Raw genomic sequence first — 19,189 nt, forward strand, 5'->3', positions numbered from 1 at the left:
TTAAGGTCCGTTTGGGTTGAAAATTGGTTTTCTAAAATCATTTAAAAGCTACTGGAGAGTGTAAATCATTGCCAAAGACTTATAAAAATGTTGGGAAGCATGGTTACAAGTAGGTATTGAGGATGGAATTAACTTTAGTTTAAACAGAGAACCGTATGAGGATGATTGAAGAATTAATTTTCTTTTGTCTATTATTTTTGAAATTTTGATTTCTCTGTATAATCTTAAACTACTAGTTATATTTTTATTATGGTTTAAGCATATAGTAGTATAATTCGATGTAGATATGGATGGAATTAACTGATGATTTAAACTGGATATAAATTGCACCAGTTATGGCACTGTTTGGAGAAATAAATTGTATGCTTTTGTTTTGTTATTTAACAGACTGGAATTGGGATTTTTATTTATTACTGTTTTAATTATGTTTAGACAGTTTTATAAGCATAGTAAAATTCTTGGAATTATCTATGTTTGGTTGGAAGTAATTGATATAACAAGTTCAGTTAATTTTATCAATTAGTGAATTTGATGCATGCTATAAATGCTATGTTTTATAAATAAAAAATTTAATGGTTGGAATATAATTTCTAGGCCTGGACTGAATGCCTAAGTTTTATAATTATGGATTAATTTGGTTTGTGCATAATTTGGGAGTTGGGTTGATGACTATCTGGTATTGTTTTATCAACTCTGTTAACTGGAGGATGGTATGTACCGGTATGGGACGGTGACATACTAGGTATGGACTAATTCCAACATTAAGTCCTACCTAATTTGGATCAAGGTATGGATTAATCATAAGGGTTAAGTCCATCATCTACATGTGTCATATCAGTTGTGAATTGAATGACCTACTAGGATTTCAGGATGGATTTGTTATACATATATCAGACCACTACACAGATGGATGGTATACTGTATTAGGAGGAGTACGGACTTTATATATATTATATGGTGCCGTGGAATGAGCTTGAGTCTCATGACCATGGTTAGGGCGCGTATATCGCCTAGGATGGATAATTGGACATAGGTGTTGTTCCCTGGTAGGTCTAGGTACTCATGCCCACCTTAGGGTGCGTATTTGCATGTTGCCTTCTATTCAGGCTGAGACATACCTACTGGACTAGCGAGCGTCCTATAGTGTGTACTATATACTTATATGGACTAATCTAGTTATTGTTGAGTCTTCCTAGGATGTATCTGCGTATCGGATTACTGTTTGGATTGTAGTAGATCAGGACTTGCATGTGGGCCTGACCCACTTCTTTATTTTTCAGGTGTTCGTCAGTTTCAGGGTTAGAGCTTGGACGTGCAGAGCAGATACGGATATTCATTCCTCCGACTATGTAGGAATCTCCTTTATGTTAGCTTTGGTCTTTATTTCTATTATTTTCAGTTCCGGTTTGAGAATCTTTAATAAGGGGTCCAATGGATGGATTCCCAAGTTGTAAACCTATGGGGTTTGGATTTAACGGATGTTAAATAATTATATTATTTTAAGGATTTTCAATTAACATTCTTTCAGCTTATTATTTTTAATTCTTATTTTATCTTGTATTCTGTGTTCGATTACATATTAATTGTTTGATATCCCTCGGGTTTAGGCTTGGGCCTGATCAACCCGTGTCTCGGATCCGAGGGGTATCACAATTAAAGCCATCTGATGATCGCTCGTTCCCTCTCTCTACGCTTATACCTGTTAATTTCAGAACCGCTGCAAGCACCGCCATTCCATCCCGCCAAGTATTGTAGCCCAATCACAGAACCGTCGGTGACGTTCATTTTGAGTCACGTGCGCTCACCGTTGAATCCTTACTTCCCCGCCGTTTCGAGCTCATCGTAAGCCCTCTTTGCTGCCTTATTAGGCATCCTCATGAGCTCGTCGACATTCTCGTGCATCACTATGGTTGCCGTTAAAGCCATGTTTAGATATTGGAGTCAAAGGTTAGAAATTAAGGGCACTCTTGTCCTTTCATGTTTCTAAGGGCATTGTGGTCTTTTAAAAAAATTCAACCAAATTTAATGGCTAATTCTCACCGGACCTTGGCTGGATGGGGTGATCTGTAATTTTTTTACATGGTTCAGGGGTTTTTTGCATTTTTGGTAGTTCAAGGGGTTAGTTGCAGATTTTCCCATAGTTCAGGGGTTTTTTTTGCACTTAACCCACACATTTATAAACAAACATTTCTCTCTAAGATTATTTTTATTTTTATTTTATTTTATTTATTATTATTATTTTTTTTTTTTTTAGGTCATACCTAGTTGGCTAAATTCAAAATTTGAAGGTCAAACTACAGGGATTTCTACAACTGAAGATGGTAACATAATAGAACACCACAAAGCTAAGATTTATTTTATTTTATTTTATTTATTTATTATTATTATTATTATTTTTAGGTCATACCTAGTTCGCTAAATTCAAAATTTGAAGGTCAAACTAAAGGGATTTCTACAACTGAAGATGGTAACATAATAGAACACCACGAAGCTAACTCAATATGGTATACTAAAAGCATCTCCAATAGACTTTCTAAAATTAGGCTCTCCGAATTTGCCACATCAGCATTTTTCAATAGCCACATAAGCATTTCCTATAGCCACGTCAGTATTTTAGAGTCTCCAAATTTTAGCTATCGCGTGTACTCCAATGGTGCATTTTCGTTCTCCAAAAATATTAATATTTTAAAATTTTAAAATAAAATTTATTTTTAAAATTTTTCCTAACGGCTATATTTCTAACGGCTATATTTATAACGGTTATATTTTTCATGTTATATAAACAACCATTAGTTCATCTCATCATTATTACATTCATCTCAACTTATTTTAGCAAAATATCAATTCACATCTCTTTCAATCTCAAAATTCCAATAGCTTCCTCATCACGATTTTTTCCTTTGTCAGGCTCTAATTCTTCATCTTCTTTATCATCATCTTCATCAGATAACGTTATTGACTTGATGATTCAACGTAATCAAGACGCCTTTTGTGAAATTTTGAATTCAGTGAACCCAGAGATAGTAGAGCAAGTTTTTAAACCGCGTAAGAGGCAGTACATTCATCGTGATCGAGAGGGAAGCCACCGTCAACTAATGAAAGACTGCTTTGACAAGAATTGCACATATCTACCGGAATACTTTCATAGACGATTCAGGATGCAACGAGAACTATTTCTTCATATCCTAAATGATGTTAAAGCTAATGACGACTACTTCATCCAAAAAAGGGATGCAACATGTCGTTTGGGGTTGTCTTCTATACAAAAGATGACAACTACAATACGTATACTCGCATATGGTTGTGCAATCGATCATTGTGACGAGTATATTAAAATCGGCGAGAGCACCGCTATTGAAGCCCTGATGACACTTTATAAGGTTGTTATTGGTGTGTATGGGGAAGAGTACATGCGCCCACCCAACGAAGCCAACATAACACGATTACTTCAAGAACGAGAGGAGAGAGGATTCCCGGGTATGTTTGGTTCTATCGACTGTATGCACTGGGAGTGGAAGAATTGTCTGGTGGCGTGGCATGGCACGCATAAAGGACACTCTCATATGCCAACACTCATATTGGAGGCAGTTGCCTCAAAAGATTTGTGGATCTAGCATGCATTCTTTGGAATGCCTAGTTCACACAATAATATTAATGTGTTGGATCATTATCTGGTATTCGACAGTATCGTTACTGGCCAAATTCCTTAGGTTAATTTCGTTATGAATGGACATTACCATACAATGGGGTATTACCAATCTAATGGTATATGCCCTAAGTGGGCAACTTTGATACGGACTATCCCGCACCCAACTACAGCAAAAGAAAAACTTTTTGCTCAGAGACAGGAGGCCTGTAGGAAAGATATGGAATGAGCTTTTGGGGTCTTGTAGAGTAAGTGGGCAATAACGTAACGACTAGTGCGTTTTTGCGATTAAAGGGACTTGTGCCTTATAATGAAAACGTGTATCATCCTTCACAATATGATCATTGAAAACGAGCGCCATGCCAATGTTGGAAGATGGACTCCGCCACCGGAGGAGACAATCTCGATGCCCACTTTAATTCAAAATCCATCAGTCTTAGCGGCACACATTTACTCTCGCCAAGTCCAAATTCGCAACAAAGAGACAAATACGCGGTTGAGGAAAGATTTAATTGCAAAATTTGTGGAACCGCTTTAGTGAAACACGTGTTTAATTTATGTTGGATTATTTTATTTTTAAATTGTTATGAAGTTTATGTAATGGAATATTTATTGTGTAATGTTTTATTTTGAAATAAATAATTAAATTGTTTGTTGATTAAATTATTTAGCCAATATGTATGAAATCTTGATTAATATCATTTGATTTATTAATTCATAGTGAAAACAATGACATTTTTTTTTTTTAATAAAAAAAATCATATTTGAAATAAACAATGAAAAGTTTTTTTTTTAATAAATAAATATATATAATTATTTTTAAAAAATTCAAAAAATAGGTTTTTGTGCCAATATATATAGCCGTTTTAGGCACTGTTTGGCGAATATTTTAAAAAGTAATTTTTTTTTTTTTTAAAAAAAAAAAACACTTTTCTCTATTTTTTTTAACTTTTTTTGCCCAAAAAAGCCTTTAAGGCACTGTTTGGGTCAACCAAACAGTGCCTTAACGGCTCTTTAGTTCAATTATTTTGAAGAAAAAAAAAAGTAAAAAAAAAAAAAGAGACAAAAAGAAGCCAAAATTCTGTTTTTTTCCCCTTTTTTTTTTTCAAGCAAACATGCCCTAAGGAACAGTGTTCTGGGCTAAAACATTGTTTGGGCTAGAATTAAAAAAATAAAAGAAAACTTATGTAGGCCCGCGAATCGCCAAAGGGGTCGCTACTTTTAGCTATCCATTCCCCGACCCAATGGGTGGGGCCCAATTTCTGGCGAGTCTATTGGAGGAGTCCAATTGCAGAATTTGGCCCAAAATTGCTGGAATTTGGACCATTGGACTTGCTCTAAGCATATCTATATATTGCTATAGCAAAAATGATTGAATTACTGTAATGACACAACAATTATTGATAATGAATGGACTAGTTGAGAAAGAAAATTTTAACGAGACAAAAAAAAAAAAAAAAAAAAAAAAAAGAAAGATCCTCCTTATACTCTTTGAGTAATGATGAGTTCGAGAATGGAACACACCTTATTAAATATTTATGAATAAAGAATGTCATCATATTTAATGACGTCATAATGATGTCATCTTCTACCGACATAAAATGGTCAAATACTTTCGGACTAGTTTTCATTTATTCATACTCTTTCAAGTATTGGATACTTGGATGCAGTGGCGAAGCCATAATTTTAGTTCAGTGGGCACAGACATTAACAATAATGTTGCATTTGATGTGTTGGAATGGAATATTCATTCCATTTGTTTGGTATGCACTCTAAAGTGGGAATAACTATTCCATTGGAATGAAAATCCATTCCACAACTAAACATATATACGTAATGGTCATTCTATTCCCAAATAAATAAATAGATAATCAAGTTTCCAAAAAACCCTCCTATTCTAAGTTCAAATACCACCGCCACCTCTATTGCCTTTCACCGTCGTCATTGCCACCGCCACCATTGTTGCTGCCTTCAGCCACCACACTATCGCCGGCTCCACTGTCTTCCACTACCAACTTCTACCACGGTCACCATTACCACCACCACTATCACTTCCGTTATGACTACCACCACCTTCCACTATTACCACCTACACTATTGTCACCTTCCACCACCACCACCACCACCACATCGCTTTTACCTTCACTGCCTTCCACTGCCACCCCTTTCTACCACCGTTATCGCGTCCATTGCCTTCCACCACCACCACAACCGTCACCTCCATTACTTTCCACCACCACCACCTCCACCACAACCTTATTCCACCACCACCACCTCCACCACAACCTTATTCCACCACCACCATACCACTATCCCTACCATTGCCTTCCTATATATCATCACCTATACCTTCTATCACCTTCTTCCACCAACACCACTGTCGTCCGCTACTACCGCTGCCGCCACCTTCCAACACTACCACCTACACCACTACCGCTTTCATCCTCTATCACATTCTTCACCGCCATCCAGCACCACCACCATTTATTTTAAAAAAATTATAGAAGAATGTTATTTAATTTATTTATTACTAAGATATGTATTTTGGTGAATTCAATCTAAATTCATTTCATTCTAAATTTTAAATTGGTTCAACCAAACACTAGAGTAATTATTATCATTACATTCCTGTATATTTCATATTTGCAACCAAACAACAGAATGAGCTAGAAAGGCTACTCCATTCCATTCACTTTCTCATTCTATTCCCACTTGCATTCCATTCCATTCTTACACACCAAACATAATATAATATGATAATAAATTTTGAACCAAAATAATAAATAGCAACAACGGGTTTTTTTTTTTTTTTTTTTTTTTTCTTTCTAAATTTTGAATATTCCTAAAAATTTGCAAACATGCGAGACGAGAAAAGGCATGGGTCTTTTCTGAATTTTGAAATTTTTGTTTGGAAAATGAGTTAGAAAATGACAGGTCTTTGTGAATTTTGAAAGTTTTTCTTAAGGTGTTTTGTGATATTTTTAGGAGCTCACTGGACAATAATTGTAATTATTAAGATTTGTGTATATATAATATAAATAATATAAATTCAATAGCAAAGAAGTTTTTTAAAATTTTAATTCTTAAACACGAGTTTTTTTTTCTTTCTAAATTCTGAAAATTTTGTTGGACAAATGAGTAAAAAAATGAGGTATCATGTTGACTTTTGCAAGTTTTTCTTAAGGTTTTTTATGAATATATTATAAGTTCAGTGAGGACACTTTTAGAATTATCAAAACTTATGTGTAAAAAATACAAAGAAAAAGAAATTCCAGTGCAATTGCCTCCATTGGTCCCAATGTGGCTTCGCCACTGCTTGGACACACGAACATGCATGGAACATGTGTCATCGGACATGGCTAGAAATGTATAGGATTTGAAAAAAAAATTCTAGTTGAATATGCAAGGGTGGGGGCATGGCATTTATGAGCATGATAGGGACAATTTTAAGACACAGCGATTCAATTTTGTAATTAATTTTCTTAGAAGAATGGAATTCAATGCAATTTAAAATATATTATGATTTAATTAAAAAATAAAATAAAATTTTGAAAAACAAAAACAATAAAAATTTAACCCTAAGTTTCAAATTAATGATTCCATTATGACTATATGGATCAAATGAGTAAAAAAATATTATTTATATACAGTAATATATTACATTATTATCTTTAATGTATGTCTACATCATCATCTTCTCCGTATCACCCCATGTCCTTATTTGTATTTCTTAAGGTTTAAAATTCATTTCTTTTGTGTGAGATATTTAATTTTATGTTGGCGAATTTCATAGTCAAAACTTATTGATATAGTTGTAATTTTTTGTTTATCTAGACTTTTCGATCTTTGGGGCTGAATAGGGAGTGCCTCAATACCCAAAAATCTGAAAGTGAGGACACTTGGTGTATCATGCGGTACCTCATGTCCTTATATGTATTTCTTAATTAAGGTTTAATATTCATTTATATTGTGTGAGATACTTAATTTTATATTGGTGAATTTCATAGTTAAAACTTATTGATTGAGTGGTAATTTTTGTTATCTTGAGTTTCGATCTTTGGAGTTGAATTGGGAATGCCTCAATACCATTGAATTTGTAAGTGAGGACACTTGGTGTTTCAAGTTTGGTGGTTAGGACTTAGGAAAATTTGTTTTAAATCGAAAAATTTGAATATTGAAAAGTCCGACCAATCCCTCTTTTGACGACCGGTCTATCTAGTCGTATTTATGACTTCCTCTGATAATTGCGGGATTTTATGTTTTGGTAAGATTTTATTTCCTTTTAACACCAAACTTATTGAGATGTCCTACAATGTTTTTAAAAGCCTTTTTCTTAACTATTTTGAGGAGTCTCTTGAGTACTTAAACCTCTCTGAACTCTAGCCATAGTAAGACTTTTAGGGGGGGGGGGGGGGGATTTAAAATTTTATTTTACACCATTACTGGATCTTTAAGAGAGATTTAAATAGAAAAATATATTTTTATATTTTTTTAGAGCACACACATACACGTGAGTGTTTTATAGCTAGGGTGATACTCTTTATCTTATCGAAGGATTTTCAGAGATAATATCAGTTTACTCAGTTTGCTCAGATTAGTAGATTTTATTTCTTAATTCTTCGTACTCTTGAAAAGAAGGGGAATCAATTACTACAAAAGGGACAAATATTGTTTGCGATGCGATTGTGTTCTTCTAAAAACTTGTATGCAAGGATTGAAGAGTTAGCCTAATGTCTCCAACAAGGACAAGAAGAAGTTAGCCAGGAGTGTGCAACAACTGGGCTAGGTGTCCCAGGAGTGAGTTTGGGATGTTTTGTGGAGTCTATTATTTGGTAACTTCAATTTCCTTATTTATTTTTTTATTCCTTATTGGTTTGGACTCTACAAAAGACAAGTTCTTGTAGGACAAGTTTGGGACTCTATATATATGAACTCCAATCAGATTTTAGGGTGTAGAGAAAAGTGAGAAGAATAAAGGAAGGATCATCATACGTGTTGTATGATTGATTAATTTGTGCTAACACAAGATAAACCAATTGAGAGAGATTGAGAGAAAATTCTCCATTGTAATTCTTCATAGTTTTCATAGTAGAATTTATTCGGTGCGCTCCATGGATGTAGCCCTGAGACTTAGGTGAACCATGTATATTTTGTGTTCTTGCGTGTGATTGATTTTTTTTTTTATTCTTCGTGATTGCTTGTGTTTATTCCTTGAACATCATTATTTATTTTGCATTTCTGCCACAACAACTGGTATCATAGGATCCGGTTGATTGTGCAGAGCAACTCTAACAATTGGTATCGGAACCTTTAGTTGAGAACCTAGGGCACAGAAAGTGTTTGACGAAATGGCTAAAAGTCTTTTGATCAGATCTGTCCGTTCGAGTGGGAGTAATGGCATCAGAAGATAAGACATCCACATCTATTATCGAGAAGTTCAATGGCACAAACTTTGGTTTCTGGAAGATGCAAATAGAAGACATATTGTTTCAGAAAAATCCTTATCACCCTTTGGGAGAGAAGCCAGAGGATACAAAGGATGTAGAATGGGAATTACTTAATAGGAAGGCTCTTGGCACCGTCAGATTGATGTTGTTAAATTCAGTCACCTTCAACATCAAAAACAAAAAGACGACGAAGTTTCTCATGGCAGCCCTTTCTAGTATGTATGAACAACCTTCTGCTACAAACAAGGTGCACTTGATCATGAAGTTGTTCAACATGAAGATGGTAAGTTCAACGAACATCTAAATGCGTTCAATGAGATAGTTGGGCAATTAGACTCTATTGATATCGACTTCAAAGACAAGGTCTAAGCACTGCTAATTCTAGGGCAGTTACCCAAGAGTTGGAGTGACATAGTTACAGCGATCAGTTGCTTTACAGGAAAGGCCAAGTTGAAGTTTGATGAAGTTGTGAGTATAATTCTGACTAAAAATATTAGAAGGCAAACAACGGGAAATTCCACTAGTGGTTCAGCATTGAATGTTGAAAGCAGAGGCAAAGGTTTAAACAAAAAGAAGGGCAACGGTAATAGAAATAGAGGTAGATTCAAGTCAAGGAATGGAAGGACACAGTCTCAAAATTCTAAGAATTCTACAAATCTCAGTGGCATTGAGTGTTAGAATTATGGAAAGAAGGGACATTACCGTGTTGATTACAGACTTCCAAAGAAGGGAACCGAAAGAAAAAGTGAAGCAAATGTTGTCTCAGAAGAATCAGATAATGCATTGATATGCTCTTTGGAGAGCAAGGCGGAGTTATGGGTTTTAGATTCCAGCGCATCATTTCATGACACCTTAAGCAAAGAGCTATTTAATAGCTATGAACCGGGTAACCTTGGTAAGGTGTATCTTGGTAATGATCAGCCTTGCAGCGTCGTTAGCAAGGGTGAAGTGCAAATCAAGTTGAATGGGTCAGCTTGGAAGTTGAAGAATGTGAGACACATCCCCGACTTGAGGAAAAATCTAATTTCGGTGGGACAATTGTTAGAGGAAGGTTTTGTTACAACTTTCAATGGAGACGTGTACAAAGTTTCTAGAGGCCCTATGACCATTGCACGTGATAGGAAATCTGGAACTCTCTACACAACTACTAGTGCTTGTGGGTCTATAGCAGTTGCAAAAAATAGAAAAGATCACAACCTTTGGCACTAGAGACTATGTCACATAAGTGAAAAGGGGCTCAAGATTATACACTAAAAGGGGAAACTACCAGGCATACAGGTAATTGATATTGACTTCTGTGAGAGTTGCGTAATAGGCAAGCAGAAGTGGGTTAGTTTCATGAACAGTGGCAGAGATCTCAAAAAGGAGAAACTTGAGCTAGTTCACATAGATGTCTAGGGGCTAGCCACTGTCTTATCCATTGGTGGAAAATCCTACTTCGCGACTTTCATTGATAATCACACTAGGAAGGTATGAGTTTATTTTTTGAAGCACAAATCTGAGGTATTTGATGTGTTCAAGAATTGGAAGGCATGGTGGAGAATGAGACAGGTTTGAAGATCAAGAGGTTGATGTCAGACAATGGTGGTGAGTATGAAGACACCGTGTTGAAGAAGTTTTGTTTTGATAATGAGATCAGATTAGAAGGACTGTGCAAGGAACCCCACAACAGAATGGGGTGGCAGAATAGATGAACCGAATATTGACAGAGAGAGTTAGTATGTGCATACATTTGGGTCTACTTAAATAGTTTTGGGCAGAAGCAGTCAATACAGCATCTTGCCTAATTAATTATGGACCATCGGTGCCTTTGGAGCATCAAATACTGAAGAGATATGGAGTGGCAAAGAGGTAAATTATTCATGGTTTGAAGTTTTTGGTTGTATTGCATATGCCCTTATTAGTGACCATGCTAGGGGAAAGCTCGACCCCAAGTGACTTTGTTACATTCTATTTAAAGTTTGAGTTTTAATTGCATGATTGAGATGTGAAATCCTTGTTAGTGATGATTTTGATCTTTTGAGGATCATGATACTTAGAATTTAAAAATTGTTTGACTTGAGAGTCAAATACTCCTTGTATGCCTTGTGGATACCATTTAGGAGTAAATTTTTTGAAAGATTGATATCTTGCTTGCATTTGTGATCCACATCATCTTGATTTTGTGATTGTTTTGAAATTCACTCTAGGATTCTACACTAGCACAGACGCATACTAGCATTCATTTGTGGGGTACATGCTTTAGTGATTATTGATTTGGTTATATCTCAATTGAGCTAGTAGTACTTTGAAAGCTTTCATTCTTGACAAAGATGGATAACAAACCCTTTTCACTAAGTAGCAGCCTCATCAAGCATTGAATTTATCGCGCTGAAAGGTGGAGGGCCCAAACTCTACCATAGTTTTTTTAAATCGATCATAATATTATTTTATTTTTTAAACTATTATTAATTGTATAATATTATTTTATTATACAATTATTATTTTATAATATAATAATATTATATTAATTGTATAATATTAATTATTATTTTATAATATAATAATATTATTTTAATTGTATAATATTATTTTATTATTAATTGTATAATATTATTTTATTATTTTAAACTAAGAATAATATTAATAATATTATTTAATATTATTCAATTAAAGCTCAAACTTTAATAGAATGCAACAAAGTCATCTTACCCTCAAACTTAAACTGCACATTGTCCTCAATGTGCAATGAGAACAATGGAAAAGATGGAAAGAGTATACCGTGGTGGCAAAGACGATGAAGCCTGGTAAATCCATTGGGAATTAGTGCATCCCCAAACTTAGAATCAACAACCTACTTGAATAACCACACTAGCAAACACACATCAAATATCAAATGAGATAAGAATAAACAAATCAAGCATTCTAAGGCAATATGGCACAAGATAAAAGAGAGATATGAGATCAAGCCCAAGATAAATCCTAAAGTATGCATGACTACACAAAAGGGCAAAATGCTGAAAAGTTTTTATGTTTTTCATTTTATGAATGCATGTATAGACAAAATGCAAAAATGTATAATCAAAATGAAAAAGAAAAATAAAGAAATTGGAAAAAAAACTGTATGCACAATAAAAGAAAAAGAAACAATATGTTTATTTATTTATTTTTTGATCGAAATTTTCAACAATCGATCGAGATTTTTCACGATTGATCGAAAAGCTTGTAGAATAATGCCTTAGGAACAAAAAATTTTGACGTAATTCCGATCGATCGATATTATTTTCAATCAATTGAGATCATTTTCGATCGATTGGAATAAACGTCGATCGATCGAGAAAAAAATTTTGGAAATTTTTTTTTTAAAATGCCTAACATGCATGACATCTTCAATGAAGCTCAATGGAACATATCTAGATGCCGCAAGAAGTGAAAAATATTCCTCTCCCATTTCATAGAATTCGGGAGAGGAATAAAGTTGAAAACTCTACAAATGCTAGTATTTAACGTCTCTAGTAAGACGTCGGGTCAACTCACTAATCAAAAGAATCAAAAATTGGATATGAAACATCCTTATTGATCATTTTTCCATTTTCTCATTTGATGCCTCACTTGCGACAATGAAATCATCTTTCAGAAGAATGACTTGAAAAGAAATTATGAAAGACACAATTTGTTTCTTTTCATCCACGGCCTTGAAAATAAAGTCAATAATGAGTGACCTTGCACTTGGCAAGGAAAAGTCTTTCAAAGACTCAATTGGATTAATATGAATTGCACTCTCTTCATCCATTTTCTCTTCCTCAATAATCACTATCTCCTCACTTAACAAGTTAGCTAAGGAGTCCATAAGAGAGTTCACTTCATTTTTGGAACTTTCAAGGTCAAAACCACAATTTTTATACATTTTAAAAAGGCATGTCTCAAGAGGGTCTTTGGGGATAATAGAAGGAAGACTTTCTTCAACAAGTTCCTCCTCCTCCTCTTCTACCTCTATAGTGGTCACCGTCTCCTCACTCTCTAAAATAGCAATGTCCGGGATAAAATCATTATCAAAACAAGGAAAGTCTTTATTAATCCTGACAAGAAAAAGTACTTGCAATTTGATTAACTTGAGCTTCAAGCTTGACTAGTCCTATATAGAGTAAGCCTGAGTGTGTTGAGTTGGATAATGAGCTAGAGAGTATTGTTGCGGAGCAGACAGATAAGGGTTCTTGGCCAGAACTCATAGAGCATAGTTCACCACGGATTCCAACTCCTAAGCCTACACCCAAAAGGTCCACGCGTCCTCATGTACCGAATCGACGGTATATGGATTATATGTTGCTCACAGATAATGGTGAGTATGAATTCCATCATCAAGTATGTTAGGTTGAAGATGCTAGTAAGTGGGAGATTGCAATGGAAGATGAAATGAAATCCCTTATCTCCAACAAAACATGGGAACTAGCCAAGTTGCCCATGGGTAAGAAAGCTCTTCATAACAAATGGATGTACAAGGTAAAAGAGGAACACAATGGTTCCTAGAGATACAAGGTGAGACTAGTGGTCAAAGGCTTTGAGCAGAAGCAAGACATTGACTACTTATACATTTTTTTCTCTGATTGTGAAACCGAGTACCATTTGTTCAGTTCTTAGCATTGTTTCAACTGAGGGGTTGCACCTTGAGCAGTTAGATGTCAAAACTATTTTCCTCCATAGTGACCTAAAGGATGAGATTTACATGCAACAATCGGAGGGTTTCTCAATCAAAGGGAAAGAGAAACTAGTGTGCAAGTTGAAGAAAAGTTTGTATGGTTTAAAGCAAGCCCCGAGGTAGGGGTACAAGAAGTTTGATGGTTTTATGAAGCGACATGGCTACAACAAGTGCAACGCTGACCATTGCTGCTACTTCAAGATGTTCAAGTCAAGTTTCATTATCCTTTTACTTTATGTTGATGACATGTTAGTGGCAGGTTCTAAGTTTAAAGAAATCAGCAAATTAAAGAAGCAGTTGTCTAATGAATTCGAGATGAAAGATTTTGGTGCAGTAAAGCAAATTCTTAGGATGAGGATTAGCAGAGACAAGCAGAAAAGTACTTTGCAGTTGTCTTAGGCTGAGTACGTTGAACGGGTTTTGAAGAGGTTCAACATGAATAATACTAAAGTGGTGAGTACTCTCTTAGCTAGTCATGTCCGATTATCTTATGATTAGTGTCCGAAGACAGAAGATGAGAAAAACTTCATGACTAAAATTCCATATGCCTCAGCCATTTGAAGTTTAATGTACGCCATAGTGTGTACAAGACCAGACATTGCATATGTAATAGGAGCAGTAAACAGGTTCATTAAGAATCCGGGCAAGCTACATTGGGAAGCAGTGAAATAGATATTGAGATATCTAAGGGGAACCATAGACAGATGTTTACGTTTCAAAAGGGGCGAGGTGAAGTTACATGGTTATGTAGATTCAGATTTTGCTGGTGAGGTGGACCATAGAAGAAGTGCTACCAGGTATGTGTTCACGGTGGGTACAATTGCAGTTAGTTGGATTTCACAAATACAGAAGATTGTAGCATTATCTACTATAGAGGTAGAGTATGTGGCGATGACAGAGGCCAGCAAGGAAATGATTTAGTTACAAAGTTTGTTGACAGAGTTGGGATTCGAACAAGTGAAGAATGTTTTGCACAGTGATAGTCAAATTGTGATACATCTGGCAAAGAATTAAGCATTTCATTCAAGGACCAAGCATATATATAGGACTTTGGTATCACTTCATCAGATCTTTGTTAGAAGATGAGGTGTTGACACTTGAGAAAATACTTGGTATCAAGAATCTAGCTGACATGTTGACCAAGACAGTGACCATGGAAAAACTAAAGCTGTGCCCAGTTTCAGTCGGTTTTCTAACTTGAAGATAGAAATAATCGCACCGACATACATGGGACATGCATGAGAAAAAGATGGAATGGGTTTACAAGTACTCCAGCCTCCAAGTGGGAGATTGTTGTGGTTTTGTGAAGTCTGTTATTTGGTAACTTCAGTTTCCTGATATGTTTTTGATTCCTTATTGGTTTTGGACTCTACAAAATGCAAGTTCTTGTAGGACAACTTTGAGACTCTCTATATATGAACTCTAATCAGAATTTAAGGTGTGGAAAAAAGTGAGAAGAAAAAAGAGAGGATCATCATACATATTGTATGATTGATTTTTTTTTTTTAATTCTTCGTGATTATTGTGTTTATTTCTCGAACAACGTTGTTTATTTTGCGTTTTCGCCACAACAACTAGTATTAGAGGATCCGGTTGATTGTGCAGAGCAACTCCAACAATATTTAACAACTAGTTCTTGGTATAGTGTAGTCAGTGTGAGCCCGAGTTAGAATTTGTAACTTTGATTTGACACAGTAGATGGGCTTCCTGGGGGTTTTCACGTAAAAAAAACTGGTGTCTGGTATGTTCTTTTCAATTGGTAAATTTTAATTTTTAGTTATTGCAGGTAATTAATCAATTACAAAATCAATCAAAAAGACATATTCACCCCTCTAGGTCATACAACATTGTCAGTAATTCACGTATTGCAATTAGCTTTTAAAAAAAACAAAAAAAAACAAAAAAAAATCAAATAGTGTGTGATTCCCGGGCATTGGTATTTCTCTCCTAAGCTGGGATGCTATATAACCTTGTATACAATCACGGTCCAAATTCCAAAAGCCATTAAACAACTTAACAAAACACCAACTATTTGTTACTCCGTATTTGATAATTAAAGCAAATGACCTTCCTTAAGCAAGAACGATCGAGTGCTAGCTTTGACCCAAAAGAGGCAATGTCAAGTGTGCTGGCATTTCGGAAAGTGCAAAAAAAAGTAGTTGATTTTTTGTTGTTCCGTACCAAATGAGAATCCCATTGAATCCCTCAAAATCTTTTACTAGTTCTTTTTAGAGAGAGAAAAAAGAAAAAAAGAAAAAAAGTGCAAAAGTCAAGTCATGCAAACTTAAGGTTAGCCATCAAACGGTTGTGTAGCAAATCTGAATTTAATTTCATCCCTGTATATATACCTACCTTGATATATAGATATAGTTTATAGTTGATACATCATATATTAATATCTATATAGAGAGAGAGAGACATTGCGGGAGGCCCCTGACGCGGTTTTAGAGCTGCAAGACAGAGAAGCATTAGCTGTTGTTCGCAAAGGCAAATGTTACTGTTTTATTGCGCGTGTTAAGTATTCTTAATTTCTTTTTTTTTTTCTTTTTTTTTGTGTGTGTTTTTAACTCACATGATACAACCAAAGCTATATTTTCTCTATTCTCACCTGCAAATCCAGGAAGCTGCCTCTAATAGAATCCTATGTTTCTCTCCTACTAAAAACACATTATTGTATGAATAGAATATATAGTACAAAGATATGATTACCCAAAATAAATTTCCATATAAGAAATGTTACAATACATTTTTTAACAAAAACCCATGTGGCCAAAAGTCTCAATTGGCCCCTATTAATATTATTTTATTTCAGAGAAGTCACTTTCATTTGTGACCAGGAGTGACTTGTTAAGCAAGTCAAAAAACTCTAGAACAAGCATTTAGTTTATTGATCAGACTTCAGAGAGCTTTCCTGGCTGGTCAGTGACTTCTTTCATGCATATGGTTTCCAGACCATAGTCACTGCCTTTCCTCGATGGCCACTTCGGAAAAAATCACCCCATTGAGCTGTTCTAGGCCATATATTAATTAATTAATTAACTTTCTAGTAGAAAAGGTCATGTATGCATTTATGGTTATCTACGAGACTATTAAATTTCTCTCTTTTCTTTTGTTCCTTCTTTTATTATCATTCAAAATTGTTTCAAGTTGAATAAATAGCATTCATTGAGGTAAACTTAGAATCAGTCAATTATTTGTAATACTACGTTAAAAAAAAATAATAATAAATAAAAAATTATCGTACAATTAAAAATGAAGGGCAAAATAGTCATTTTGGAAAAGCAAGGATGTTTAAACATATTCTGTCACATTTAAAAGTTGTAAATTATCTGTCATCCATTTTATGTGACATGTAGAACCTTTACTTACTGTGTGTCCTTGACTAGGGAGATGTGCTGAACCCCATCTCTATATATATCAATCTCATCTCCTTCACAATCACTTCCCACCTCATTCCTTCTTCACATACAAGAGAAGAAGAAACAAATTCAAGACAAAACACACACACACAGAGACAGAGAGAGAGAGACTCTATCACTAGAGACTAGCTAGCTAGCTAGCTATCAAATTAAGCAATGGTGAAGATCAGTGCTGATCAAAACAAGATCCAATCTGAGCCATCCAAAGCAATGCCATCACCATCATCATCAACATCATCATCATCAAAGAAGAAGTACAAGGGAGTGAGGATGAGAAGTTGGGGGTCATGGGTGTCTGAGATAAGAGCACCAAACCAAAAAACAAGAATATGGTTGGGCTCTTACTCAACCCCTGAGGCAGCTGCTAGAGCCTATGATGCTGCACTCTTGTGCCTTAAAGGCTCCTCAGCCAATCTCAACTTCCCTATCACCTCCTCCTCACACCACCTTGATGATCCTCACCCTCATCATCACACCATCATGTCACCTAAGTCCATCCAAAAGGTGGCTGCAGCTGCAGCCAATAATGTCACCAACCCACCATCACCACCTCCTCCCTCTTCCTCCTCCTCAATATCCTCGCCGTCGTCATCATTCTCATCGTCTGATCACACCGAGGATGATGCCTCATTGGTGCCATCTTTTGGGGCCTACACTGTGCCTTATGGAGCCGATGAGTTGCCGATGCCTATGATCACACCATGGTACAACTTTGATTCGCCAAAATACACTGATATGATCAATGGGGCATTTTTCGATCCGGCAATGATCGAAGATTTCTATGAAGAAGGTGATATTAGGCTGTGGAGCTTCTGCTGATGGATTCAAATTATCCATTAATTTCCCCCTTTTTTTTTTTTTTTCTTCTTCTTGTTTTTATTCATCGGGTGGTCTTTGGTTTATTGCTTGAAGACACTACTGACAGTGACAAAATTTAATTTTATATATATATATATATATATATATATATATATATATATGTGAGTTAGCAGAAGGAATTCACATAGAGAGAGACATTTTTTTGGACTCTTTTATATTATCAGGTAGGTGAATTTCTATATATTCAAAGTATGTATAATTTCTGCAAAGTGTGTCACATGCAATGTCATATTCATGCCTTTCAATGTAATAAGAAGGGGGGAAATTCCAATTCCTTCAATGTCCCTTGGTTTATATTCTACGGTGTCCTTCAAATTAATTATGTATAATCTCTTGCTTGCTTTTCCTTTTCTCTATTTTCCTCCTCTTTTCACATTATTGTTTTTTTTTTTTTGGGGGGGTTAATTGATGCCTTTCCAAATATTCAATGGAAGCAATCTAATTAAACATATTTATTTAGCATGAAAGAAATACAACTCACTCTCCTAATTGGTAATCCATTAATTTAAATTCATAAGAGTTATAATTTGGTGGTATCTTTTCAATTTTTTAAAGTTATAAGTGAAGGTTTAAGTTCTTGTAAACATAAGTGGATGCAATGGATGTGTGAATTTTTTCTGAAGAAATTTTTCTATATTTTTTTTTTTGGTAATTTGTTAACTTACAAACAGGGGGCATGATATATAGATAGTTAATATGTAGATTTGGTTATTATTGATGACAAGGTTGAATCAATTAGTTATCCCTCATTTTACAGTTCAAATATGATTCAATGATCATAAACTACTTCAACAGCATAAAAGGAGAGGATGGTGACTTCACTTTTTTAATAATTAAGCAAACCTACCAAATTAAACACATTGACTCTTTGTAATTATGAAATATATTACTCGATGACTCTATCCAACTGTCCCCTTCATAATAATCACAAGTTATCATGTGATGAAAAATTATTTGTGTTTAATAGTGTCACTCAAAAAAATTTCTTAATTCTATCCAAATTAAGACACGTCCAATGATCATTTTTGAAAGTTTGTACTCCTAATTGCTATGCTACTCAACTATTTACGGTTTTTTTTTTTTTTTTTTTTTTTTTTTTAAATCCGTTTTAAATACATCATGG

The 19,189-nt window shown here is 34.9% G+C and overlaps 1 protein-coding gene across 1 annotated transcript; it reads left to right on the forward strand.

Moving 5' to 3' along the window:
- Positions 1–17,253: 17,253 nt before the first annotated feature.
- Positions 17,254–18,135, forward strand: LOC132273259 (ethylene-responsive transcription factor ERF014-like). The gene has a single exon (XM_059774255.1). It carries the CDS (start codon positions 17,344–17,346, stop codon positions 18,004–18,006), a length of 663 nt encoding a protein of 220 aa, XP_059630238.1. The 5' UTR covers positions 17,254–17,343; the 3' UTR covers positions 18,007–18,135.
- The last annotated feature ends 1,054 nt before the right edge of the window (positions 18,136–19,189 follow it).

This window comes from Cornus florida, unplaced genomic scaffold (genome assembly GCF_030987335.1).
Source record: "Cornus florida cultivar Cherokee Brave unplaced genomic scaffold, ASM3098733v1 CherokeeBrave_3.0.0_Hap2_Chr09, whole genome shotgun sequence".
Taxonomy (NCBI): domain Eukaryota; kingdom Viridiplantae; phylum Streptophyta; class Magnoliopsida; order Cornales; family Cornaceae; genus Cornus; species Cornus florida.

Coding starts and splice junctions, on each gene's coding strand:
- LOC132273259 (XM_059774255.1), top strand. CDS start 17,344: ATGGTGAAGATCAGTGCTGATCAAAACAAGATCCAATCTGAGCCATCC.